General features: G+C 48.1%; 1 protein-coding gene across 2 annotated transcripts in view; it reads left to right on the top strand.

Annotated features, from left to right (window-relative positions):
• Positions 1 to 21,371, top strand: part of FBLN5 (fibulin 5) — an 86,797-nt gene extending 65,426 nt beyond the window's left edge. For both annotated transcript variants that reach the window (XM_061181183.1, XM_061181182.1), the window contains exons 8-12: positions 2,929 to 3,048; positions 7,114 to 7,236; positions 8,316 to 8,442; positions 12,330 to 12,525; positions 20,400 to 21,371. In XM_061181183.1, coding sequence (XP_061037166.1) covers positions 2,929 to 3,048; positions 7,114 to 7,236; positions 8,316 to 8,442; positions 12,330 to 12,525; positions 20,400 to 20,561 — 728 coding nt within the window. In that variant the 3' untranslated portion in view covers positions 20,562 to 21,371. The remainder of the gene's footprint in view (positions 1 to 2,928; positions 3,049 to 7,113; positions 7,237 to 8,315; positions 8,443 to 12,329; positions 12,526 to 20,399) is intronic.
• The last annotated feature ends 5,763 nt before the right edge of the window (positions 21,372 to 27,134 follow it).

The raw sequence follows: 27,134 nt of genomic DNA, 5'->3' as shown, positions 1-27,134 counted from the left end.
AGAAACAAAGGCATTTTCTGACTTTCACATGATCGCTTCGAATACTGATAAGTAAGAAAAACAAGTTCCAAGCCTATTGCAGTTGCCGTCTGAAGGCTTCTTCTGCTCAGGAAGTGAGTGGGGGACTTAAGACCCAAGAATTAGTGCAATTCCTGCCTGGCCTCAAGCTCCCCACCCCCAGCCCGCTGCCCGGGCCTCCAGGCCCTGGCAGCTGCCCCATCCAGGGTGGAGGCAGCGCCGGGGACTCAGAATGAGGTCTTTGTTTGGAGCCTGTCACCAGGTTTTGCAGGATCCATTTCCTTGTCACACCATTCGAGGTCTGGCTGGCAGGCTTCTGGCCAGCTACTTGGAGGATATTATGTCTCCATTAGTTTAATCGTATCTAAATCATTGGGTAAACAGGAAGGCATCAGCGTTAAAGAGTTGGATCCTGGATTCTTTCTAAGCCTCTCTTCCAAAGTTGGTTCTGCTGCTTGTTCCAAGAAGTCTCGACTGTGTTCCTCTCGCCAGGAGAACTCATTTTCTTTTGAGAGCAGAGCCTGGGCTGGGAGGTTGAGGGAGCTGATAGAGCAGGGAGCAGGCGCCTGGCTCCTTTGCTGCTGTGATAAGCGGCTTAGAGCAGATGCAGGCTTCTCTGTGCCAGGGCTGGGTGCTCGAGTTGCCAGCCCAGGTTTTCCCCCAGCGCCCACTAAGGAACAGCCACGTGCAGAAGAGCCAAAAGGCCCATGTGTCCTTCAGGGACCGGCCTTTGACAAGGAACAGTTAACACATCTGGCAGTGCCAAGGCCAGCAGTGTGATAAAGCAGCAGGCACGGCATCCAGGCCTGGACACTGGGCACTTGGCCACTGGGATATTGCATCAGCAGGGCCCGCGGCAACACAGGATGTTACATACTCCGGCGAGCTTTTGTATTCCTAACACCTCAAGCAAGGAAGAGTGCTTTGCCCTCCCTCTTCAAAGCATTGTCACGTTTGTTCATTTCACTGAACTCCAACAATAACCTTATGAGGTAGGCAGGGCAGATGAGGAAATCGAGGCTCAGAAAGGTTAAGCAACTTGGCCAGAGTCACACAGCTAGGTGGTGGCAGAGATGAGTGTAGAACCAAGGGTCCAGCCTTCCTGTCCAGCAAGTCGGAGTGGGATGCGGTCTGCTCCCAAAGGACTCCGAAGGGCATTTGGGCACGTGTGCACGCCAGGGCTGGCAGGGGAGGGCAGCCAGGGCCCCAGGGGGCAGAAGCGCAAGCAGCTGAGAGCTGTGAGCGGGTGGGCCGTTAGCTCATTCACCTTGCATGGCCAGCATCCGGCCGGAAGCCGAGGACTGCAGCCCTTAATGCTCATTAGTTCTGCCTGAACTTGCACTCGACGGCCTGGCACCACGACATTTTCCTGGCCTCCTGGGTGGACCGCCTCTAGACTCCCATTGGGCACCAGCGGAGACTGGTATCTCACTGGACCCTCCATGCATGGCTATCTGTTTTTTCTTTTTCTAAGCCACTTACCTTTTAGCTCTGAAGGCCCTCAAATCTCTGTTAAGAGTCTTCAGAGGTTAACCTGGACTTTGAAGGGGATAGAAATTCTCTCAGCTGGAACTTTGGTCATTGCCCTATGGAGCGTGGCAGCGGGATGGGGGAGCTCAGAACGGGTCAGCTGATGCCATTGTACAAAGGGGCTCCCTCCTTCCCTCCCCCTTCTCCGAGCTGTGCGGAATGAATCTTGGGTATTGTGGAAAGACCCCTGACTTACGTCCCAGTTTCAACTGTGCCCTTGTTAGCTTGGGGACTTGGGCACATCTCTCAACCTCAAAACAGAGGTAAACATCTTTGTTGATGTATAATTGACGTAAAATGAACTGCACTCTTAAAAGTACATGATTTCATGCACTTTGACTTATGTATACCCCCATGAAACCATCACCAACTCAAGATAATGAATATTCCATCACTCCTTAAAGTTTCCTTGTGCCCCTTTGTGGTCTTCTCCTTATTCTACTGAACTTGTAACATGGGGTGATGGTCCTGAAACAGGGCTGTAAGTATCCCGTGAGTGTGAGATCCTTTTGTAATAATCAGTGACATTATTTCTGTCTTACTGTCTTAGTCAGCTCAGGCTGCCATGACAAAATACCATAAGCTGGGTGGCTTAAACAACAGAAATTTATTTTCTCACAGGTGGGGAGGCTGAAAGTCCAAGGTTAAGGTGCCAGCATGGTTGGGTGCTTGTGAGGCCTCTCTTCCTGGCTTGTAGGTGGCCGCCTTCTCCCTACGTCTCACATGGCAGAAAGAACAAGAGCAAGCTCTCTGGTGCTTCTTTTTTATAAGGGCATTAATCCCATCATGAGGGCCCCACCCTATGAGTTCATTTAACCTAAATTACCTCCTAAAGGCCCCATCTCCAAATATCATCACATTTGGGGGTGAGGGTTTCAGCATATGAATTTTGGAGGGGACACAATTCAGTCCACAGCAATAATGAGTAGAGTTATTATTTAAATTGTCATGATTATTTACCTCTTTACCTGAAACTTCAAAGTCAGTGGAGGTGAGGGAAGAGCTAATTGGGGATGAATTCAATTGGTGATGGGAAAGATCAGATGTTGCCTAGAAATTCCTGTTGGTGAGCCTCGGAGAGTGGACTTCTCGGAGGTGTATACGTGTACATGAGTATACATGTATATGATATGTATACATGCCATTTCCACCCTTCCCAGCTTGCAACCCCAGAAGGGACGTATGAATGGAGGCCCTGGTTCTTCAGTGAACACTTTGGGGTCCGAGCTCTCCGTCTGATTGGTCCTAGATGGAGATCCTTGGTGCCTGTGGATCTGGTCTCCTAGTGGTAGTAATTTTGTTGCTGGTGCATTTTACTGCCCGGTTAGTACAAATGTTCTGTTGTGGGAATGGTCAGTGATGTGCTTTGGTTTTCCACAGACGTGAACGAGTGTGCAACTGAGAACCCCTGCGTGCAGACCTGCGTCAACACCTATGGCTCTTTCATCTGCCGCTGCGACCCGGGATATGAACTTGAGGATGATGGAGTTCATTGCAGTGGTAATGGGCTTGGCGTTGGAGACTTCCACCTGTACTAGGGGCACAGGGGCGGGGGCTTTCTTCACAGGTGTTTCCTCTCATTTCCCAGACACATCTCCAGTTTGGGACATTTTCCAGTGCAGTGGGTCACAACCACACAAAACAGAGATGAGTCACTTCCCGAAAGGTGGAGTGCAGTCCCATGTCCTTGTCATTTGACCCTTAGTGCAAAACTCAGTGGAGCTACCTTTTAGGGTCTGACACGACGTTGAAGAGGAAAAGGAGTTGCCTAATATTGCATGTTGGGTTGAGTTATCTGTCCTCACCCAGCACTGAGTCAAGTCTTGGGGGTAGTGCAGATAGTACTAATAGAATAATAGCAGGAATAAGAGCAAGTCTCACAGGGTAGGGTTGGGAGGGGGAGTGTTGAATGAATGAGACTGTGTATGTAAACTATTAAAATCTCTACAATCAGTGCCTAGCTCCAGGCCTGGCACACTGCGAGCATGCAATAACTAGTTTGCAAATCAACTAATGAATGATTAGATGTTGAATGAGTAAAATCTTAATTTGTTGTGAAAACATAGATGGCTCAGTTGACCTTTCGCTAATTCCTTCCAAGCCCAAGAAGCTATGACTCTGCCCAAGCTAGCGTATGGACACTATTATAACTTTCTTAGAAACGTGTAAACTCTTGTAAACTCCTTGAGAATAGAGACAGCATCTTACTCATATTTGTTCCTGTAGCATCCTGCACAGAGCCATGTACAGCTCAACCTTTGCTTAATTTTTCCTTCTTTTCTTTCCCTATTTTTTGTAAATGTTGAATTAAACTCTATTCCATCTGCTTTTAGCATCATCAGGAATTGTAAACGAGCACAGTACAAATTAATGATGCTTCCCTGTATTTTTCAAAATGAGTGGGCCATACCCGAGGGTGTGAAAATCTTTCTGTCCTCCAGAATGGAAAGTTTCCTAATCCTAGGGTTTCATGAATGGGACTTGTGTAATAGCTTCACGTAGGACCGGAGTGTTCTAGGGACAGAATTCTCTGAAACAAATGAGCACTTCTCCCCAGGGCCAGGAAAGCCAGAGCCGAAAGTAGGCAGTTACAGAGAGCCTTAGATCGATTAAATGTCAGTCCCAGAAACAGCCATAAAATACCCTCAGTCATGAAAAGCTACTTTCTTCCTAGATTTCACCGCCCCCCCTTCCTTCTGCCATGGCACTCCTTTGGGGAATCTGGGCCAAGGAACTAAGAGGTGGAAAGCTTAGCCTTATGAGATGGGATTATTCGTTTCTGGAGAATTGTCTGCCCATCCACAGATGGTTACTGGCCTCCTGCGCAGGAGGTATGGGAGAGCGACTGCGGAGTCAGACGGAGCCAAGGTCAAAGTCTGGTTCTCCTGTTTAGTACTTTCCCTGGCCAAGTCACTGCCTGAGCCTCAGTTTCCCCATTTGTTACAAAACAAACCAACAAACAAACACCTTCACAGGGTGCTCATATAGATTAAATGAGCTGTGGTAACTGAGTGTCATTATGTGTTAACTTACTTTCTCTAAGTGAAGGTGTAAGGGACTTCTGGCTTTTCAAGAAGCCATCCTTGGTGGTTTGGCAAAGATTTTCAGTTGACTCACTTTAACCAAAATGGCCATCTTCTCCACGTTCACCACGATGCCCACTTTCTTGTCCACTGCGGGCTTTAGGGCTGGCCGAAGAGTAGGCAGGGATGTTTTCAGGGAGTTTGCTGTCTGTCCCCTCCTACTTACTGCCTTTCTGTGCTGCTTGTTTCGCCCCCAGGAACTGTTACCTTCACTGTGTTATCCCAGCTGGTGGGGCCCCTCCGTGCAGCCCCAGACCCTTCCTAGCCGTGTCCCTTAGAGATTTGCTAAGTGAGCTGACCCTGGAAACCATGGTGGGTTCTCATGTGGATGTGTGAAAATGGCCTCATGTGGGCTCCCTGCCAGAACCAGCCTTGTATTTCAGCTTTTGTATTTCAAGTGGAGGATGGAGCCACAGCCCTTAGTAACGTCTGGGGATTGTGCCCGAGATAAACTGAGCGGGTCTGTTAGGTGGAGGTGGGTGTTACCCTCTCCATCTGCACTGGGGCTAGCCCCGCTCAGGGGATTTCCCAACCCTAGGACTCCCCAGATCCACCAGTTTTAAGTCCTGAGCATGATTTACATTTAGGGAGACATTATGGCACTGTGCTGACGAGTGTAGGATCTGGAGGGCCGCTGGCTGGGTTCAAATCCCAGCTTTCCTGCTTACTCAGTATCAGGAAATTTAGTTAAGTTACCTAACTTCTGTGAGCCTCCATTTTCTCTCTGTAAGGTGTGGTTAGTAATTGCACCTCCTTCTAGGGCCGAGGTGAGGATTAAATAAAATGAGGCATGTAAAGCATCTAACCCAGGGCTTGGTACATAGCGAGCTCTCAGGAAATGACAGGTTTTACCACTGCTTCTACTAAAGGTATGAATGGAATCTACAAGTTTAACAGAAATAAGCAGGACACTCTCTGTTAGGTTGGCTGCGGCCAAGACCAGACTCTCTGAGGCTCCTGGGGAGCGGGAGGCGGGCAGGACAGAGCAGATCTGACTCATTGAGTGTGATTTTTTTTTTTTAACATATTTATTGGAGTATAATTGCTTTACAGTGTTGTTTTAGTTTCTGCTTTATAACAAAGTGAATCAGCTATACATATATCCCCGTATCTCCTCCCTCTTGCGTCTCCCTCCCACCCTCCCTATCACTTAAATTTTCAAATCAGCCTCCCAATTCTGCTGGCTCATAACCTGTCGCCCAAAGGCCCCTGGGGGAAAAGGGAAGGAGTTTTTCCCTCTCGAATGTGAGAGACATCAGGCATGTAACACCTGGAATTGTCAGATGGTGGAGAAGGAGCCTCACGTGCGCTGACACCCTCTCTGGGTGATTCCAGAGAGCAATCCGAGGACATGTCACATGGGGAAAACAGAGAAAGCAAGTTTTCGGGAAACAACAAATGAAAGAAAAACATGTTTTCTTTGGCGTGCTTATCGCATGAGGCTCAAATGGGGGCTCTGTTGCCTAACGCTGTGTGTGATGAAGAGTTGGCTTTCCTGGAACGCCCGCTTCTGCATCAGCGGCCACAGTCTAAAAGTTCAGTGGCTCCCCCTTCACGTCCCCACCTCTGCGGCTGGAGAGTTGGCCCAGCGACAGGTCCCACGTCCCAGGGGTCAGCTGAGGCAGGAGGGCCACCCCATGCCGCTCCAGTTTTCTCTTTCAAGGAGGTTTTTGGACACAATGAAGTTGTTTTTGTTTGGTTGGTTTTTTGTTTGCTTTTTTAAAAGACTTTTTTGATGTGGACCATTTCTAAAGTCTTTATTGAATTTGTTACAATATTGCTTCTGTTTTATGTTTTGGTTTTTTTGGCTGGGAGGCATGTGGGATCTTAGCTCCCCGACCAGGGATCAAACCCATACCCCCTGCATTGGAAGGCGAAGTCTTAACCACTGGACCACCAGGGAAGTCCCTGAAGTTTTAATATAATTCACACCCCCTGGCCTTCTGGAGATGTCCCTTTTAGTTGTGATTTTAGGAATAATATTGTTTCTCAACTTGCAGGAGATTAGAGGGGAGTTAGCACTCGTAAAGTTGCCCTTTCGGAAGACTGGGGCCAGCGAATGTGTTTAGGTCTGGGGGAAGAGCTCTGCACCCAGAAAACTCCAGCAGGCAAACAAATCTCACCTCCAGAGGTGGAGGGTGGATTCACCTATACAGCAAAAATGAGCCAGTGATGAGTAGATGATGTAGCTGAGCCAGAGGCAAAGGGTGTTATAAGCTTGATGGAGACAGATTTCAGCTCCATGTAGGAGAGAATTTTCTAACAATTAGAGCGGTTCAAATATCAATGGGCAGCCTTGATAGGTAGTGAGCTCCCCGTCATCAGAAGTGTTCAAGAAGTGAATTGGCAACTCTTGGCAGTAAAGCTATCCTATGTGTCAGGAGAGTGTGGAAGCTGGAATAAATAAAGCTGGAATAGCACTAAGCTCCCATCCCTGGGTAGTCTGTGATTATAAACAGCAGGTGTAACTTGTCTCCCCCAGATATGGACGAGTGCAGCTTCTCTGAGTTCCTCTGCCAACATGAGTGTGTGAACCAGCCTGGCACGTACTTCTGCTCCTGCCCAGCTGGCTACATCCTGCTGGATGACAACCGAAGCTGCCAGGGTAAGGCTGTTCAGAGGGGAGGTGTGAGGTGGGGCTGGCTCGGGGGGGGGGGGGCACCTGGATGCCTTTACCCGGGGAAGGTGGCAGAGGTGAGGGTGTGAGTGGGTGCTGGTGACTCCCAGAGTGGCAGGCTCTGGGCAGGATGCCTGGGCTGGTGCCTTCCTGCCCTGCAATCCATCCTTTGGCCTCAGAAAGGACAAGGCCACTCTTGCTTCTGGAATGAACTCTGGAGATACAGGTGGCTGGTCATGCCTTCCCAGGCAGATCTCTGCGGCCTCTCTGAAGACTGCTCCAGACCCGACCAGGACATCTTATGGCCTGGCCCTGGTCCATGAGCAGGTTTTCTCATGGCCCCTGGAGACAAGCCTGGTCAGCTTTTCTCTACTGACTTCCTAGAGAATGGATGCTGGAGATACCTCTCACCTCTGACTGCTGTGTCTCTCCAAGGGTCAGAACCCCAGGCTGTGAAAGGGATGGGTCTCCTCCAGATTGGCTGTTTGAGATGATTTCCCTCCCATGCTCCACTCACTGGGGCAAGCGGAGGAGGCTGGTAGCTGAGCAACAGACTCATTTTCAGCTCCTTGAACCTGCCTAACCCAAACACTAAGCAAGAATTCTCCACGCAGCAGTGCCGGGCAGTAGAAATATATTGTGAGCTACAAATGTGAGCCACATATGTAATTTAAAATGTCCTAGTAACATGTCCTAGTCACATTAAAACAGTAAAAAGAAACAGGTAAGATTAATTTTAAGAACATATTTTATTTATGCAATATATCCAAAATATTACCATTCCACTATGTACTCAATATAAAAATTATTGGTAAGATATTTTACATTCTTCGCTTTTACTAAGTCGTCGAAATCTGGTATATTTTCCACTTAACAGCATATCTCGGTTTGGACTAGCCACATTTCAAGGGCTCAGTGACCACGTGTGGCCAGTGGCTGCCATATTGGCTAGCATAGCTCTATAGAAAGACCCAGGCAGCCCCCCCCCCATTCCCACCCATCTGGCCTGTGACCATCACCTTGGAGGTGCTACCTGGCTTCAGCCTCTTGTCTACCGTGCATTTCAGACATCAACGAGTGTGAGCACAGAAACCACACGTGCATCCTGCAGCAGACTTGCTACAACTTGCAAGGGGGCTTCAAGTGCATTGACCCCATCCGCTGCGAGGAGCCTTATTTGCGGATCAGCGATAAGTAAGTCATGGCTTCCCCTGGGAAATGGGAACATGGTGAGGGGCCTGGTTCAGAAGGCTGCCAGTGTGGTGTAAAGGAGAGTGTACCTCCAGGACATTGGGAGACCTGGCCTACTGCCTACTACACAACACACACACACACACTGTTCTCTACCACTCCCCCACTCATGCCAGAGCTATATGAAGATTTTCTAGAAAGCTAACCAAAAGGAGAGGCAGGGCTCATGAACCTCCTTTTCTCTTTAGTGACTTTGTTCTGGATACACAGGGTCTTTTAGAGCTGGACTTCTCAAAGGTCACGTGCATAGGAACCACCCAGGATCTTGTTAGCAGGCAGATTCTGATTCTGTGGGCCTGGGGTGATGCGAGACTCAGCCTTGCAGACAAAGCCCCCAGGTGAAACGTATGCTTCCAGTCTCCCTGGACCTTGCTGGGAGTAGTGAGGGGTTAGAGAGGTCGCTAGAGAGTTCTCAATAACCGAGGGTACCTAGCTTGCTCTAATCAAGTTTTTGATGTCACAATAGTGATTTTTTAAATTAATTAATTAATTAATTTATTTTTGGTTGAGTTGGGTTTTTGTTGCTGCGTGCGGGCTTTCTCTAGTGGCGGTGCGCGGGCTTCTCATTGCGGTGGCTTCTCTTGTTGCAGAGCACGGGCTCTAGGCACGTGGGCTTCAGTAGTTGCAGCACACAGGCTCAGTAGTTGTGCCACATGGGCTCAGTAGTTGTGGCTCGCAGGCTCTAGAACGCAGGCTCAGTAGTTGTGGCACATGGGCTTAGTTGCTCCGCGGCCTGTGGGATCTTCCTGGACCAGGGATCAAACCTGCATTGACAGGCGGATTCTTAACTACTGCACCACCAGGGAAGTCCCACAATAGTGATTTTACAAAGTCACCAGATGGCAAATATTAGAGTTGAGGAGAGAACTAAATTGAAGGCAACCTCTACAAGGTGAATGCCCTAGGACAGTGTTTTTCTGCCCCTGGTGTATTAGGAATTCCTTTTCCTTCTCTTTAGCTCCTATTTAACCATCTGAGTTCCTCCTCAGCCCACGTGCGCACACGTGCACACACACACACTCACATGCACACATGCAGGAATGTCTTCTGCCCTTCTCTCTTCCAGTCAAATGCCCTGAGCATCGCCCAGCCCTCCCACTGGAGATAAAGAGATGAATGGACGTGCCTATCATTCGTGCCCTCTAGGGATGCAGTTTCCAAGAGAAATCCACAGCTTACCAGTGTGCTTCCTGCTCTGATCAAAAGCTGGACAGAAGAGGACAAAGCAGGGACAGGCTGGTCCCTTAGAGACGTCTTCACTTGTTGCTAAGAGCTGTGCTTCTAAGTAGCCTTTAGAATAGGGTTCTTTGATTTCTGGTTCCAGGGCCCTTTGGAGCAGAGCAGAGCTTCAGGCTGCCCTCATCAGCTCCCATTCCTGGTTCTCCCTGGGTTTCTCCAGGCCACTCTTGTCTGTGGTGGGGACCTGACCCGGTGCAGCTTGCAGCACTGAGCTGGTGTTACTGGCGAGGTCCCCAACTAGCCACTGAGAACCCTGGGAGACTCCCTGTCTCCAGGCTCCATTCCAGTTTCACTCCAGCCACCCCCATCCAGCTCATTTCCTCGTTCAGGTGTCCTGCACTCCTGCCAACCTGAACAGGACCTACTCTCACCTTCACCCATGCCGCAGAATGTCCAGCCTTCTGGCTTCCATGCCCACATTTTCTGTCATATGGAAGGCATTCCTGCCATTGCCACACAGACAGATGTGCCCCATCTTTCAGATCTGAGCTCCAGTGTCACCTCTCCCAGCTATCTGTGATCCTCTTCAGCTAGGAGCCATCTCTCCCTCCTCCAAGCTTCTTTTAGGAAACAATTCTTTTCTGTGTGACACGTGACATTTTAATGCGGCCACTTTGGCACCCGGGACATTTTGACTTGGATATTTTGATGGAGCCTTAAAAAACAAAAGTTTAAAAATTCTTTTTATACATTCACTTATGAAATGTTAGTTGAGCTCCTGTTCTGTGCCACATCTGCTCCCAGGTGCTGTGGTGTTTGCTCTTATGCTAGTGGAGGAGAAGACAGTAAGCAAATTGTCATATAATCAATCCATGATCGTAGATGGTAATAGGGGCTGTGAACAGGAAGAACAGAAATTTACAAAATGAAAGAGTAGGCTGGACCTGGTCTAGCCTGGGGAATCCGAAAGCCCCTCCGAGGAAATGACCCTTGGGCTGGAATGGAAAGGTGAGTCGATGTTAACAGAGGTGGATGAGCAAAGGGAACAGTGTGTGCAAAGACTGTGAGACAAGAGTGACCTTGATGTCTTCAGGGACCGGAAGAAACTGCAGCCTCATGAATGACATGGACGGTGACCCAAGAGGAGGTTAGAGGAACTGACAGAGACCAGACCCCATGAGGTTTTAGAGGCTAAAATGGGTGTTTCGTTTTTGTCCAAGTTGCGATGGGTGCCACCGTAGAACCTTGAAGTAGGATAGAGACATAACCTGATTTATGTTCCACAAGGGGCACTCTGCCTGTGGTGTAACAGATTGGAGCGGGAGCGCCCTCTACTCCATCACAGGAGGCCGTCACAGAGGTCCAGGTGAGACAGTGAGTGAGACAGTGCACTGACAGTGGAGATGGAGTGGTTGGATTTGGACTACATTTTAGAAGTAGGACTGCTAGGTTTTGAAGATAGATTGGAAGTTAGGGAAAGTGACAGAAGCATAGCAAGGCTTACTCCCAGTTTTGGCCACCAAGGCATAGATCAACAGATGTTCTCATCTTGTTATGCACCCTGACCCCCTAGGGGGAGTCTCAGGGATGAGGTGAGAGATGGGAGTGCTTACGGATAAATCAAGGGGTGTCTATAACAGGCATACCTTGGTAATGAGTCAACTTCATACTATGATAATGCTATTACTAGTGTTTCAAATTAGATGCTTTGTATTAGAGATATTTGTATCTGTGATTTATTTCGCCTGTTAGAGAGTGAATTTAAGATCAGGATCTTATTTATTGTTACAGTTAATGTCCTAACATCTTAAAGTCATGTCCTAATGTTGTATCTTATACATAGTGAGTTCTGAGTGCTTGTTTAGAGAAAGAAAATATTGAATTATATTCCACACAGACTGGGGTAAGTGCAACAGAAAATGTAGAGGGACCACTCAAGACCTGTCAGTCTAATGTACTTTCTCACTTTTGAAATTTCTCAATGAGTATGGATGGCTGGGGAAGTGAAGGGCTATGCAGCACATTTTTCTGACTAAATATGTGACAAATGTGAAGTGCATTAGAGGATGTCCCCAGTGTTCTGAAAACCAGACATCTCAGGTTTATGCTCTAGTAGCAAGAATAGCTGACTGGCCAGAACAGGCCATTCTCTAGGAAACAGGGAGCTCACCTACATGCTAGAGAGCTTTTATTTATTATTTATTTATTTATTTATTTATGGCTGTGTTGGGTCTTCGTTTCTGTGCGAGGGCTTTCTCTAGTTGCGGCAAGTGGGGGCCACTCTTCATCGCGGTGTGTGAGCCTCTCACTATCGCAGACTCTCTTGTTGTGGAGCACAGGCTCCAGACGCGCAGGCTCAGTAATTGTGGCTCACGGGCCTAGCCGCTCCGCGGCATGTGGGATCTTCCCAGACCAGGGCTCGAACCCGTGTCCCCTGCATTGGCAGGCAGATTCTCAACCACTGCGCCACCAGGGAAGCCCCCGCTAGAGAGCTTTTAGACCTGAGCCGGGAGTAGAGAGCCTCTACAGTCACAGCATTTGGATGGTAAAAATGCGGTGGCCTCCTTTTCAGTGTTTTAAACAAGGAAGTAGGTACATCCAGCATCTGGAAAGGATTTCCCGAGTTCTCACATGATTTCCCTTTCCGACAGCCGCTGTATGTGTCCCGCTGAGAATCCTGGCTGCAGAGACCAGCCCTTCACCATCTTGTACCGGGATATGGACGTGGTGTCTGGACGCTCTGTTCCTGCTGATATCTTCCAAATGCAAGCAACGACCCGCTACCCTGGGGCTTATTACATTTTCCAGATCAAGTCTGGGAATGAGGGCAGAGAATTCTATATGCGGGTAAGAGGGGGTGCTGAGTGATGGTCACCATCTTCAACAAGGTGTTCTGTTGTCTAGCCTGGAGCATGCTTCTAGAAATAGGCCAGAGTGGAGTCAAGAGGGGCAGGTGTAAAGACAGGAGAGGGAAGTGGATGTGAGTCAGGACTCCAATGTCCTGGTTCCTCTCACTTTCTGTGTGGTCTTGCGAAAGTTGCTTCTCCTCTGTGAGCCTCAGAATCCTCAACTGCAATGAGAAATCAGGCCAAGATGCAATTGTAGGTCTCTTTCCTCCTGAATTCTTCTTTTTTTTTTTTTTTAACCATTTAAAAAAAAATTGTAGTATAGTTAATTTACAATGTTGTGTTAGTTTCAGGTGTACAGCAAAGTGATTCAGTTATATTTATATAGATATATCTATACCTGTATCTGTATCTATCTACATATGTATATTCTTCTTCAGATTCCTCCTGCAATCCTGTGGGAGAGGAATTCACATATCCATTTTTTCCATCCACTCATTTGACAAATACTCATCAAGTACCTACTATGGACTTCTAGAAACTAGAAGGACTTCTAGTGAACAAAACAGTCCTGAATCCCTGCCCTCATGGCACATACATGGCAGTGAACTTAAAGGCATTCCTCACAGAAGTGGGCTCTAACCTGCGTTGTCCAACACAGTAGCTGCGTGGCTCTTTAAACTAATGAAAATGAAGTAAAATTAAAAATTAGGTTCTTCTGTTGCACTATCCACATTTCAAGGGCTCAGTAGCCATATGTGGCTGCTGTATTAGCTCAGATATAGAATAATTCTGTCATCATAGAAAGTTTGATTGGACAGCACCAGCTTATCCGTATCGGGGAAAAAAATTTAGAGCACACATCCTAAAATATATTTGCTTCTTTGTAAATTACATACACCCAATACTGTACCATTTCTATTATTGAGCTTCATCGCCTGCAACCTCTGGGGTAATCACCTGTCTTTAGCGCCCCCTGGCTTAGAGCGATGTTTTTCACATTTCAGTGTGAATTTGGGTACTTGTAGAAAATATGAATTCCAGAGCGTCCTCTCTAGAGAATCTATTTCAGAAGATGGTGGCTAAGGCCTAGTGTATCAGTTTCCAGTGGCTGCTGTAACAGATTGCCATTCACTTGGTGGCTTAAGCCAACAGAAATTTATTCTGGAAGCCAAAAGTCTGAAATCATTTTCACTGCCCTGAAATCAAGATGTCAGCAGGGCCATGCTCCTTCTGGAGGCTCCAGGGGAGAATCCATTCCTTATCTCTTCCAGTTTCTGGTGACTGCCAGCATTTCTTGGCTTGTGACCACATCACTCCAATCTCTGCATCCGTTGTCACATTGTGACTGAGCCTCCTCCTCTTCTTTGGGTATCAAATCTCCCTCTGTCTCTTCGAATTGACACGTGATTGGATTTAGGGCCTATCCAGGTAATCCAGGATAATCTCCCCATGTCCAGATCCTTAACTTAATCATGTCTGCAAAGATCCCTTTTCCTTATAAGGTAACATTTACAGGTTCCAGGGATTAAGACCCGATACTTTTGGGGGCCATGATTCAGCCTAGGAATCTGCATTACTAACGAATACAGTATGTGGTCTTCCAGGCTCCCCGTGGGGCGTTAGACTCAGAAGTTTACACACTTTCACGGGACACAGCCCACTGGCCTGTGAGGGAACCACGTACCTGAGCTCTTTCCCTGCCCTCTCCCCAGCCCCTGGCAGAACCTTCCAGTCCTTGCCTCTGGTGCTGGGACTGTCTGAAAACAGAGAGGTCTCAGAAGCAGGATTAGAACAGATTAGAAAAGGCCCCAGGAGCTGAGTAAACAGCTGCCTGTTTCCTCACTAATACGTTTTTGGCAAGACCCTAAAAGGGCTGGGTCATGTGTGATAACACACCTGCGGACCCAGCCTCTGTAGATCAGTGTAGTGAGGTCAAGGGCTTTGGAAGACGTTGGAGTGAGTTGAGGGTAGGGGAACTTCTCAAGATGAAAAAGTTGAGCTGTGCCTCTGTCAGTCCTTTCTCCAAACCCGTAAGCCATGGCCACCCAGCACAGCCCACCTGCCTGAGCCTCTGGGGTCTTTCCACCCCCCGACACCCCCCCCCCCCCACCGAGCATAAGCCTAGCCCACCAGGATTCTCCAGTCTGGCCTCTGTCATCTGTACAGACACAGTGGGTCCCAATCATAGGGCACAGAGATTCCCCTCTTGGGGATTTAAAATACCATCACCCACATTACCTGCTTCAGGTTATCCCCCTGCAGGAAGCGGCCTTGTCTTGGCAAGATTTCACTCCCAGGTCACCACCTCCTAAAATCCCCTAGACCCAAATGTTCCCTGTGAGGCTGACTTGCAAGAGCTACCCCGCAATGGTGGGGGTGGGGGTGGGAGGGGTGGGAAGAAGATTGTCTTCTTCTACAGGTGGAGTGAACACGTGGGAGGGCCCCTTCCTGGGAGCTTCCTCTAGTGCCTGGATTGTCACAGCGACTAGGGGACCCTTGAAACTCACAAAACTTTGAGCTGTAGGTGGTTTGCTCTCTCTCTGAGAACATTGAGAAGAGCCCTAATTCTTTAGTATTTATTCAGATGAGGATGTCAGGACACGAAGGGGATGAGGGAACATAGACCTGCCCTGGGAATGGCTGAAGGAACTTAGGGATGGGGAGGTGGATCCTGGCTGGAAAGATCTCGAAGGCTGCCCCTGGGAAGAGAAAACAGGCTCGGTGTAGGGGCCCTGTGAAGCCACAGGGCATGGGGCCAGGAAGACAGAAATCTGTTGGAGGAAGCAGGGCTTTCCCTTTCCAAGCTGTGCAAAGCTGCGTTGCCCTCCTCAGGAGGCCCCACAGAGTCATTCCAACGTCGGCTCTGGAGACGGGCTGACCTGCCTCGTTTGCATTCTATAACTTACCAACCGTATGACCTTGGGCAGGTTACCTAACTTCTCTGAGCCTCAGTTTCCTCATCTGTAAAGAGGGGATAATGACAGTATCTACTTTAGGATTTGATGAGATCATCTACTTAGCGAAGTGCCTGGAGCACAGAACGGCTGTTTTTATCAAACCAGCAGGATGGAACATTCAATAACTTTCTTTTTCTCACTCTGCTGTCTTGAACCTGCACACACCTAGATGAGCTGTCAGGTGGATCCCATCAGATTCGCAGGCACTTTCAGTTACTATTGAATTGTCTTTTTTCCCATATCAGAAGTCCCAGCTGCTTTACGTGGAAACTTCAACTGCCCAGTCTCTCCTTCAGTGTAAAGTTCCAGCCCCGCCACCCCCCCCGCCCCCCTGCCAGCTTGGCCTCTGTACTGCCTTCCTCTTCCCCTCCCCCCACTGACCGTGCTGCCCTGGCTCCTCCTCCAGGGTTTTGGGGATACATATGGTGGAAGGGGAGTGGTTAGGAGGGATGGGGTCTTACTCGATTGTTGCCATTGTAGGCAGGCCTTCTTGCTCTCTCTGGGGCAGAGCCCAAATGCTCTTGCTTTCATGGGATGCTTTGTGGGTTCTTTGGAGATTTCCCTGAGGACTGACTTTGCACTGACCATCCCCAGATGTGGGCGAGGGCCTCTAGTTGGCCGCTAGTCACCGAAAACCTCTCTCTCAGAAAGTCTGTGTGTGTGGGTGTTGCCTCACCCTAGCGGGCAGACCTTACACTGGGCCTTCAGGACACCCGCAGCCAGCTCCCCTGCAGCCCCGTCTCCTCCCCGTGGTGCAGGGCAGCTCTGGGGCTCTCTTCCCTAGACTTCTCCAGGAAAGTCCGGTGCTGCTCTCTGCTTCCTTTCATGTCAGGGGACCCACAGTGAAAGCCCCTCTTGCTTGATTTTGGGGCTGGTAAGTGTGTTTAATACACTTACATCGTATAACAACAGCAACAGGAACTACACAGACAGCACTGGCAGCAAATCCTATACGGTGTGGACATACGCCAAGTACTTTCCATGTATCACTCCTTTCATCTTCACCACAATCCTGTGCTCTGGGGCCTGTTTGACCTTCCCAACTTTACAGATGAGAGCACTGAGGCACAGAGAGGCGAAGTAACTTGCCGGAGATCTCACAGCTCCGAAGCCCCAGAGCAGGATTCGAACCCAGGCAGTCTGCCACCAGTATCTGTACATACTCTCACATTTCTTTTTAGGATGCAGGGTATTTTCACCTACTTTTCTAGCTTTGGGGTCTCAGCCGAGATTGAGATAACAAGAAAAGTCTACCTTAACATCTAACCACAATAGAAAGTGTCCAATAAGCATTAGTTATGATTGTATCGATAGCATCGTTTCTGCTGCTGCTGCTACTGTTGTTAAGAGTTTGTGGGCTGCTGGGCCCTGGGGAGGTCAGAGATGCTCAAGGGACTGGAGCATCCCGTGAGGGGTGGGGCTTGATGGCTCTTCAGGCTCTGCCACCCTGAGAGTCACTGACTGTATTACGAGCACCTGGGAAGAGCTTCATTTTACACAGCAGGCAAGCCACATGCATACCAACCCACACATGCATGCACACGCGTGCACACACACACACACACAGGTATGCACAGCCACACCCACCAAATGCACACTCACGCACACACACACTCACATGCACACACTTGCTTGTATGCATAGGTACAGGTATGCACATGTGTGCACACTCACGTGCACACAAATGCACAGGTGCATACGCAGGCGCACATCCCTTTCATGAGCCCCGTTGGCAATCTGTCTCACACTGAGCCCTGGACGGAGGACTGGTGATTGGCTTTGGCCAGGTGACTTAGGGACACAAGTAGGGCCAGAAGAAGGAGCACGGTCACAGGGTACAGACTGTGGCCAAGTGCACGGGGATCATGTGGCCGGGCCAAGGGACGCTGACTTGCTGTGGCCCGGCTGCTTGCCCCATGTCAGACAATGCCATCCCGCGAGTTGACTCAGAACAGACCCGAGCGTGTGTAGGAGCAGGGCCACGAAGACAGACAGCCAGACAGCGGGTGGGCTGTTTGCAAGCTACTCCCATGCGGGCAGCTTCACAGGCATTCAGTCACTCACTCCTTCTTCTGTCATGGAGGTTAATTCAGCACCGCTGCAGCTGCATATGCAGCTCTGAGTCAGGCATTGAGAGTGTAGGGACAAACAGGATGTGGCCTCTGCCCCCAGGAATCCACACTATGGTAGGGAGGGGAAAACAACCAGGCAAACATTTACAGTGCAAAGGAGTGATTCTCAACTAGAGTAAGTGCCATGGGACGTCAGGAAATTGAGAGATACTTGAGACCTTATCGTACAGCTTAGTGGCTAGAAGCTTGATTTTTGGAGTCAGATGCTCTAGTACCATGTGCTAGTGTACTTAACCTACTTACTTTGTAGGGTTATGAGGATTAAATAAGGGATGTATGCAAGGTCATATCCAAATGCCTAGTATCAACCACCATCACCGTCACCATCATCATTTTGTACCAGTGACCACCAAGTCCACCAATGACTAGAGCCTCTTGGGAGGCCTATTTCATTAATGCCCTGGCTCTGCCCTAAAAGCCCAGTGAGGAGTGGAGATGTCGGTCCTTAGCTCTCTTGGCAGGCACTTGAGTCCTCCGTGTGCTTGTGGGCAGGCCTTTCTCAGGCTGCTGTAGATCTGATCCTGGTGGGGATCAGACTGTCTGAGCTCTAAGATTACTTCCAAATAGGAGAGGCAACGATGCTCTCACACTCTGGAGACATTTACAAGGACAGCCCAGAGGGATAACTGGGAAGTTTCCAGCTGTTCCATTCCCCGTCGTCGTCGTCGCAGCCTCTGCAGCTCTCCCTCCAGAGGCCTGCCGTCAGCTCAGGGTCCTCAGCTCCTGGCCTTTGTTCATGCAAACAGTGAAAGCTGGTGAGATATTTGTATATGTAAATGTCCTGGGCATTTCCCTGTTTGGCTGTACCCTCTGAAGTCCTGGCCCAGGGCTCCGAGGTTTTGCAAGAGTTGACAAGGAAGTGCTAGCGATCCTCTGCATGAGAGGGTGTCAATTGCGCAGATGCTGACGGGAATGGAGGGAGCTGATGCCAAGAGGAAATGGCGTGGCTGTAAAGCTGCTGATAGCCCAGAGGACAGGGGAGGTCCCACCCCCTGGGTGGCACCTGTCTGCCTGCCCCGCCCTTGTCCTAACTGTGGCAGCTCTTGGGGATGTCCAGAACTTTATGGGGAGCCCTCCCTTCAAGGAGACAGATAAGATGCCTGGTGTGGCTTTAAACAAGCCGTTTCTTGATTTTGCAGAGCTTGTTGCTTTCAGTTTCTGGGCACAGCATTGGACTCTGCAGCTTGTAGGAAGTGATTATCCAGCATGCCCTGTTCCCTTATGCTATTTCCTTTCCAGGGACCCACTCTCTGGCCGTTACACTGACCCCCGAGCATCTGTCCTTCAGGGCAGTGCTAGGAAGAAGTAAAACACACATCAGTCTTTTCTGATAATTGTTGTGCGGTAAAGAAGGCCTGGGGTTTGGGGTCAGACAAAAGCACCGGAATGGTATCCCTTGTCTCTGCCCCTGACTGGTCTAGTGACCCTAAGCAATGACTTAACTCATGGAGCCTCAGTTCACAAGGAACGGTGAAAAAAAGAAATAATGAGACATACCTTTAGTATGGCAGTTAGGTTCCCCAGCCTGGGTCCTGTGCTTTTAGATGAGCACCTTTCAATTGTTAATGTGCCCATGAATCACCTGCAGATTGTGTTAAGCTCCAGATTCTGGCTCAGTAGGTCCTAGGGGGGCCTGAGAGCCTGCATTTCTCATAAGCACCCTGATGATGCTGACGCTGCTGGTCCAGGGACCACACTTTGAGTAGCCAGGACTCTCAGAGCTTTTACGGGGATTAAATAAGCACATATACATAAAAGTGGCCAGAAGAGCGCCTCACACATGGCGGAAGCTCAATTATGTCAGTCCTCTCTCCTTACCTCCTTGAAAGCTTTAGAAAAAGATTCAGAGGAGGAAAAAAGCTCACATGAAGTTATCAGGACCACAGCGATAGGGTCACAGAGTGGTGAAGCTGTAGGTGAGTGCAGAGTGTCCAGCCGGGACCTCCAGCAGGGGCTATGCTCAGAACCAACTGGAGGCTGGTAAACAAGTCACACTTGTCCAGGCATCATCGAAAAATCCACTGAAGCAGAAAATCTTGGAATTGGCCCCTGGAATTGTTAGTTTAAAAAGTGTCCCAGGTGCTTTGGAGCTGTTTACTCGGGAACTACTGATCTGGTACAAACCCTCATTTTAGAGAGGAGGCACAGAGAAGTGAAGAGACAGCCCTGAGTCACGTAGTTAGTTTGGACAATTATTCATTCTTTCATTCAAGATACAGTCACTGAACACTTACCACATGCTAGACACCCTGCTGGGTGCTGGGGGGTTCAGGGGTGGAAAACCTGCCCCCGGTCCTTGCTCTTACAGAGTTCATAGTCTAGCGTGGACCAAGTAAATAGGGTGGACGATGACACACGGTAACGAATACCTTCCTTCCTGGGCAAAGTAGAGGGTGCTCTGGCAGAGGGTCATAGGGACCTGAATTAGACTGGGGAAAGCACAGAAGCTCCTCCGAGGAGGTGATACTTCAGGTGAGACCTGAAGGGACAGCAGGGAGAAGCCAGGAGGAGCATGCTCAAAGTCGGGGGAAGAGCATGGCATCGAGGGGTGGCTGTCCGCCAGCAGTGGGCAAGGAGGAGCGCCCCGACTGGGGCTACAGAGGCCGGCTGTGGCCAGACCACCTGGCTTTCTGCTTTGGTGACTGTCCCAGGGGCCACGTCTCCTGATAGACAGCTTTCCTCACCCTCTCTGCCGTTGTTCAACAGCTTCTGGGGTCAAGCTCACCCTGGTTCCTTAAGCCAGTCAGACTTTCTCTAACTGGTATCCCCGGTTCCGTCCACAGCAAACAGGCCCCATCAGTGCCACCCTGGTGATGACACGCCCCATCAAAGGGCCCCGGGACGTACAGCTGGACTTGGAAATGATCACTGTCAACACCGTCATCAACTTCAGAGGCAGCTCCGTGATCCGACTGCGGATATACGTGTCTCAGTACCCATTCTGAGCCCTGGGCTGGAGCCTCTGACACTGCCTCTCAACAGCACCAAGGGACAGGAGAAGCGAAGAAACCAGAGAGAGAATGAGAGCGAGAAAGACGTGACGCCCTTCCTGCTGAACGTCTCCTGGGGAGTCAGCCCCGAGTCCCGACCACGCCTGTATTATTATAAACCCCGTCACTTTGAAGGACATGCTTCCCCAGTTGCTATGACACAGTTATCAAAAAGCATTATCATTGGCACCCTAACCTGAGATCGATGGTGATTTTTCAAGGCCTTCAGTTTATTTCCATATTTTTGAAAGAAAATAGATTAGGTTGGCTGGGGTCTGAGTCCACGTTCAAAAACTGTGAACCGCTTCCTCTCACCTCCTCCAGGCCTTCTTTCTATCTCTCGCTGATTGCTTCTTTGCCAAGGCCCAAAATGCTCCTGGGGATGCTGGGTGTAGCTAGCTTGCTTCTTGCATGTACAGAGAAGGCTATGGAAAGAAACCACAGCAGGATCTAAGGGTTTTTAAAGAGTCTATTTCAAAGCCATGTCTGGTATTTTCAGCCATAAAAGAAGTTTTAGTTGTCCTTAAATCTGTATAACTGTTTAATCTTTTCTTGTTCATTTGAGTATTTTTTTTTTTAATCCGCGGTAGAATTCCTTCAAAAGACCTTAAGGCACATGTTATGTTCTGTCTTCCCAAACCCAGTCTCCTCTCCATTTTAGCCCAACGTTTTCTTTGAGGACCCCTTCATCATGCTTTTTTAAGAATTTTTACACAACTGGGTTGGAAGGCAGAGGTCTCCAAACTGATTAAATATTTGAAGAGATCTTGTGTTTGGTTCATTTTGACATCGGAGATGATTCAGCCTTTGGGGTTGGTTCTCGTTCTCTTTAGTTTATTGTGTACTGGCTTGAAAAGCTCTCCGGAGAGTGAGATGATCGTTAACAACATGATAAGGAGTGAGGGTGGGGAGAGAAATGGTGGTGGAGGAGGGAGGGGAATGCATCAAGCCTGAATCTTATTCCGTTCAATTGGAAGACAACAAACAATCCCCCTTGATGTAGATTATTTCCAGGTACTTTTCCAGAATAGGAATGTATCAAGTTACTTTAAATCAGTGGCCCTCATTCCTGACTGCATAGTAGATAACCAGTGGAGCTTTCTAGAAAAAAACCTGACTTCCTGGGCCTCACCCCCAGAGATTCTGATTTAGTCGGTCTTAGGTAGGGCCCAGGCATGGGGAATCTTAAAACTTTTAATAAATAGGTGGAGTTGAGAGCTCATTGCATAAAGAGAGGGAGACAAATGTGGCCCAAGCCCTGGTCACCTTGCCCTCAACATCTTTTCTTACTTGTAGGGTTCATTTTTCTTTTCCTGGTCAGGGACCTGAATTCCCTTCAATCTTGGTACCCCAGGCAGGGACAAAGAGAGTCAACAGTGCAAGTCACAGATGGGAGAACAGGTGGGGACAGCTACCTTTGTGTCCCATCCCAGGAGTCAACCCTGTTACCGAGTCCAAGCTCGTACTGCTCACTGCACGACAGGCCAATAAATTGAGCAACTAATTGTTGAGGCAAGGAATAGCAACTTTATTTGGAAAGCCAGCAGACCGAGAAGACGGTGGACTCATGTCCCAAAGAACCATCTTGCCCGAGTTAGACCTCAGGCTTCTTTTATACTAAAAGGGGAAGGAGTAAAAGTCAAACATTTCCTGGTTCCCGTCAGCCTCCAGAGGGGATATGTTAATTCTTCCTTCCTAAAACAAAGCTCTTCCAAACCATTTCCCACTGTGCCCTCTCCGTCAGGTTCAAGTGATATTAACAGTAACACCAGCAACAAATCAACAACACACCGCCCCAGTTTCATAGCTCAGAAGAGAAAGGACAATTTCCTACAGATTTGCCAGTGTGCGGGCCCAGATCCACAGAGCAGAGAGCAGAGGTGGCCCTGAGCCCTGGGCTCCCCCTGGGTGGGGAGGCTTAGGTGTCAGGACTGGGTGTGGAGTTAGAATGCTGAAGGCTTATGTGAGCTCTGCACCGAGCCGCTCCGAATGACTGACTCAGGCTCAACACAACTCGAGGGTAAGGTTTTCTTTAACTTCTGAGAAAGAAGGAGGGGCAGCCTTGTCTTGGTGATTTGAGGACCCATGGGTTTCAGAGGTGCCACATTTGGAACCAGACCTGTGTCTCTAGGACGTGCATTTTATTTGTTCATGTTAAGACGTGGCTTCCTACTTCTAAGAAAAAAGGCACAGAAAGACTCATAAAAGCAGCCTCAAAGGGCTTCTTGGCCTGCAGAGTGTTCTTTCCAAACATAGTCTGATGAGTTCAGTGTAAATGAATCAGAAGCATGTGGGATCAATTTACCTTAAAATACCCTTGGGCCTAAAACTTAAGGGAAAAATGCCCTGGGGCTAAGCGTGTATGTACTGTAGGGCCAAACCCCAGACACTTGGGAAACACTTACAGAGGCTCCCAGAACCCGAAAAGCTGTTGCCTTCGGCCACCCCTTGGGAATAGTTGGGTGTTATTATTTTCACAAGACTGGGGATAAGCCTGCTCTTCGAATCTCAGCATTGTGCCCCCTCCGCTGGAGTCTGCTGGGGCTGGCTGTCCCCTTGGACCCTGAGGTATCAGGCCGTTCCACACCATCCCCCTCATCAGCGTTGCCCCATCTCCGAGCTGGGTTGAGAGCTTGTCACATGAACCCCGCTCTGTTCTGTTCCATCAGGGCTGGAAGAATGAAGGACTCTGTGGTGGAAGAGGTGCCAGATTAAGAGCTGGGACACCTGCAAAAGTTCTTGTGTTACCACCTAATCTTCTGGGTTCAATGTGGATGAAACCTTCCATTCAGCTGCCTTTAATTCTAAAGTTTTGTGATTTCTTGAAATGTACTTTGGGGATGACAGCCAGCATTTCCATTAAACTGCAATTTGAGAGTTTCACAGCCATTTGCCAATCATAACACTTTCTAACTGGCACAGAATCCACCTACCTGTAGCCTCTCAGGCCTGGAAAACATACTTCAAAATTTTCTTAGGTAACTGTCTTGGCCCTTGGGGTGTTATTTTCCCAGATGGTGAAAACATTTCAGCAGGTCTGATTACTTCATTTTCGGTGGTTTCAATGTATTCTTGTGGACTGTTTACTGTAATATGTACAAACTCTTCATCTGGGTGAGCCAAGAGGGTCACCCAGAGAGAGATGACACGATAAAGGAGCAACTATTCTTTCCTCTCCTCTCAGCACATGAAATCCTGTTTGTAGAAGGTTTTCATTGTAAGAGGAGAACACACTTTGGTTGGGCCAGTTTCTGGCTTCAGAGAGATGAACAAGATAGATACAAGCCCCTGATAAGATATTTATCTAAGGGTTTATGCAGCTTCTGAGACAAAACTGGAATACAGCGTGGTGGGTACATTTTAGCAGTGTGAACAAAATGATTTTGGTTAGATTTTCATAATTATTAAGACATGTCTATTTCACACAACAAAAATTCTTATGAACATCCTCAGAAACATGTTTGAAATTTAGAATAAGATGTCTCTGCTCGGGCTTCCCTGGTGGCGCAGTGGTTGAGAATCTGCCTGCCAATGCAGGGGACACGGGTTCGAGCCCTGGTCTGGGAAGATCCCACATGCCGTGGAGCAACTGGGCCCGTGAGCCACAATTACTGAGCCTGCGCGTCTGGAGCCTGTGCTCCGCAACAAGAGAGGCCGCGATAGTGAGAGGCCCGCGCACCGCGATGAAGAGTGGCCCCCACTTGCCGCAACTAGAGAAAGCCCTCGCACAGAAACGAAGACCCAACACAGCCAAAAATAAATAAATAAATAAATAAATAAATAAATAAATTAATTAATTAATTAATTAAAAAAAATAGATGTCTCTGCTTAGGCTTACTAAATACACTGAAAGGAAACACAAAATCAATGTTAGCTGAAAATTTTCTTTCTTTTGGATACTGTTTGTAGGTACCTTGAAATACAATGTTTTAATCTCTATGGAAAAAGAAAAGCAAACTTTTAGTAAAGCTCTTCATTATTTTGAAATTGGCCAATGCTCATCAACTATCATACAGATATACAGATTGTTCTTTCCTGTTGATATTTTTGTTCTCAATTTTCTTAGTGCCTTTACTTAGCAGAAGGCTGATAGCTTCATTAGAATCCCTAACATAAGTAACTAAAAGATGTTTTTAAAAAAAATAATCAAGAAGTTTCAGGACAAAAAGGAGTGCACTGGGGCAAGATTTATCACTTTGGTAAGTTTTTTTTGCCGGGGGTGGGGGGGGCAGGGGAAGTGACAGCATCCAGTTAGAATCTCTGACTTGCTAATGCTTCCTAGTAATGAATCTTCACCAGCATCCATCAGTGAAACAGACCATTAGGGTGAGAAAATAGGTGTCAACACAGGAATGATCGATTATATTGTCATTGTTGGTGTTCTCTCAAAGAGGCAATGACATGTTGACAGGCAGTGACTAGCAACATTTTTTTCAGGAATTTGGAGTATTCTTGAGCAATAATGCAAGATGAATGTAGGAGTAAATTGTGCATGGATGCAAACACCAAGGTCCTTATGATACCTATTTATCAAGATTTGATGTTTTTAATTTATTAATGCTGATTTAGGGCTACCAGAGAGTCATTGGATAGCTGGATGCCACTTAAAAGTAGTTTTTGTTTGGGGAGGATTGTTTTGGTCTCTACCTAGCCTTTTTTCCAGTTCTTGCTATCCTACTTTCTACCGAGAATGCATTTGATGTTGCAGAACTGGCTTCTATCACAAGGTAGCTACTATACTTCAAATACATGCCTTGAGTTCTTCTGAGCTTTAATGTGCAAACCACTTATAATTTGTCCATAAAGAGGAGCATGGATTGCTCTTATATTTGTTAATGTCCTCCATCCTCTGCTCTTAAAAATTTTACCAAAAAAAAAAAAAGTTATTGAAACCAAGCTGTGGTATTTGCAAATAACTTAGCTATTTACAGTGATTCTGTAGTCTTACAATTTTGTGTTGTCTTATTTTGTTTCATTTTCTTCTAGTTCCACTTTGAAAAAGACCCCCACAGAGATGTCCACCCCAAGCTTGGCATTTCCACACAGCATTTTCCCAGTCTTTCAGAAAAGCAGATATGTGGGCCAATAACACTGCTGCAAAGGCAGCATTTTTAAGTGCAAAGGCACTATTGAAATCATAATTGACTTTTTTTCAGTAAAACCACAGTTAGTCAAGAGGATCCTTTCAGCTCAGAATCTATGCACACTGGGGGAGAGCTAGGCCCTCTTGCTTCCTGCTTTTTTCCTTTTGGAACTTTCAATGTATAACCTCTTAGGGCCCTCAGTACAACTTTTAAATGACTCGTGGCATCATTTTCCATCATAAAAGCCAGGACTTTTCTCAAGTAGGGGGTGAAGAGCTCCCAGGTGTACTGCAAGAATTTTGTGACAATAAGGCAAGTGGAAAAGGAGCTGGTTGCCTCATTTGGAGCAGCTGCAGAGAAGGGGCAGGCTCTGGAAGGAAAGGATGTCGCTTCCTCCAGCTAATACTGAGCCAGTACTCTGCTAATACTCAGCTAATAAATATTCTGCTCTTCACACTTATTCCCTCCAGCTGCAAGCTTCCATCTTGGGAGATTGCCTCAAGGCTACTCTGGTTCTTAATTTTCACCAGATTTCACTTAGCCCCACTCCATTCCTTTGCTGATTCCTCAACAACCTGCTGAAAGCTGAGGTGGCAAAGCAGAGGACGAGGATAGAGATGGAGCTTCTCTTGTTCCTCCCCGGGAGTGTGAACGCCGTTTCCTTGCTTTACTTCTGAGTAAGGTTGTGGGCTTGGGGTTGGGAGCCTCCTTCATTCTCCTCCTCTTCCTCCTCTCATTTCTTCCCTTTATTCTCTTCTCTCTCGTCTTTCCGTTTCTGCACTGTCCCCTGACCCCTACTGCCTGATCTCCAACCCAAAGTTGCGAGTTGGTGGTCGGGTCCGGTCCAGTGAAAGCACAGCTGGGTCTGAGGGGCAAAGTACAAGACTATGGATGCATTTTGACCTCTTCTCCCTCCACCTCCTCTCTCCACCGCCTCTTCTCTTCTTTCCCAAGCACACAGAACCTCTCCCCAGTCTCCAGAACATCCCTTCCTGAACAAAGACACGACTTCCCTTTTCTCATTTTTCTCCTGTCATCCCTGCTCAAAAAAGAAAGAATCTTTATCCAGTGATCTGACCCTGGGTCTTCCCTGTGGCTGTTCTTCCTGAGGACTCACTCTCAGAGTCCTTTCTGACCTCCAATCTCTCCTTTCCAGGCTCGACTTCCTTCGTTCCAACACCCCTTGGTCAGGGGCCAGGCTACCCCCACTCATTACCAGAAATGCACTTTAAAAAATCTTTCCAATACTCTTTGTCCCTAGTCCATCGTGGCATCTAGCAGCTTGACATGGTGCCTATAGTCTTCGTATAATCTGGAGCAGAGGCTGGGAAAAACTGGAGTCCGTTTAAACTCAGGACCGTGCACAGTCTCTAAAGACCAGGGTTTCTCTGCCAGTAACAAATCACCCTTAACTTTCTTTGTAAAATGTAGTCTAGCACTTTTC

The sequence above is a fragment of the Eubalaena glacialis genome, chromosome 2 (assembly GCF_028564815.1).
Source record: "Eubalaena glacialis isolate mEubGla1 chromosome 2, mEubGla1.1.hap2.+ XY, whole genome shotgun sequence".
Taxonomy (NCBI): domain Eukaryota; kingdom Metazoa; phylum Chordata; class Mammalia; order Artiodactyla; family Balaenidae; genus Eubalaena; species Eubalaena glacialis.
The sequence above is the reverse complement of the archived record's forward strand: the minus strand, read 5'-3'. Positions and strand labels throughout refer to the sequence as shown.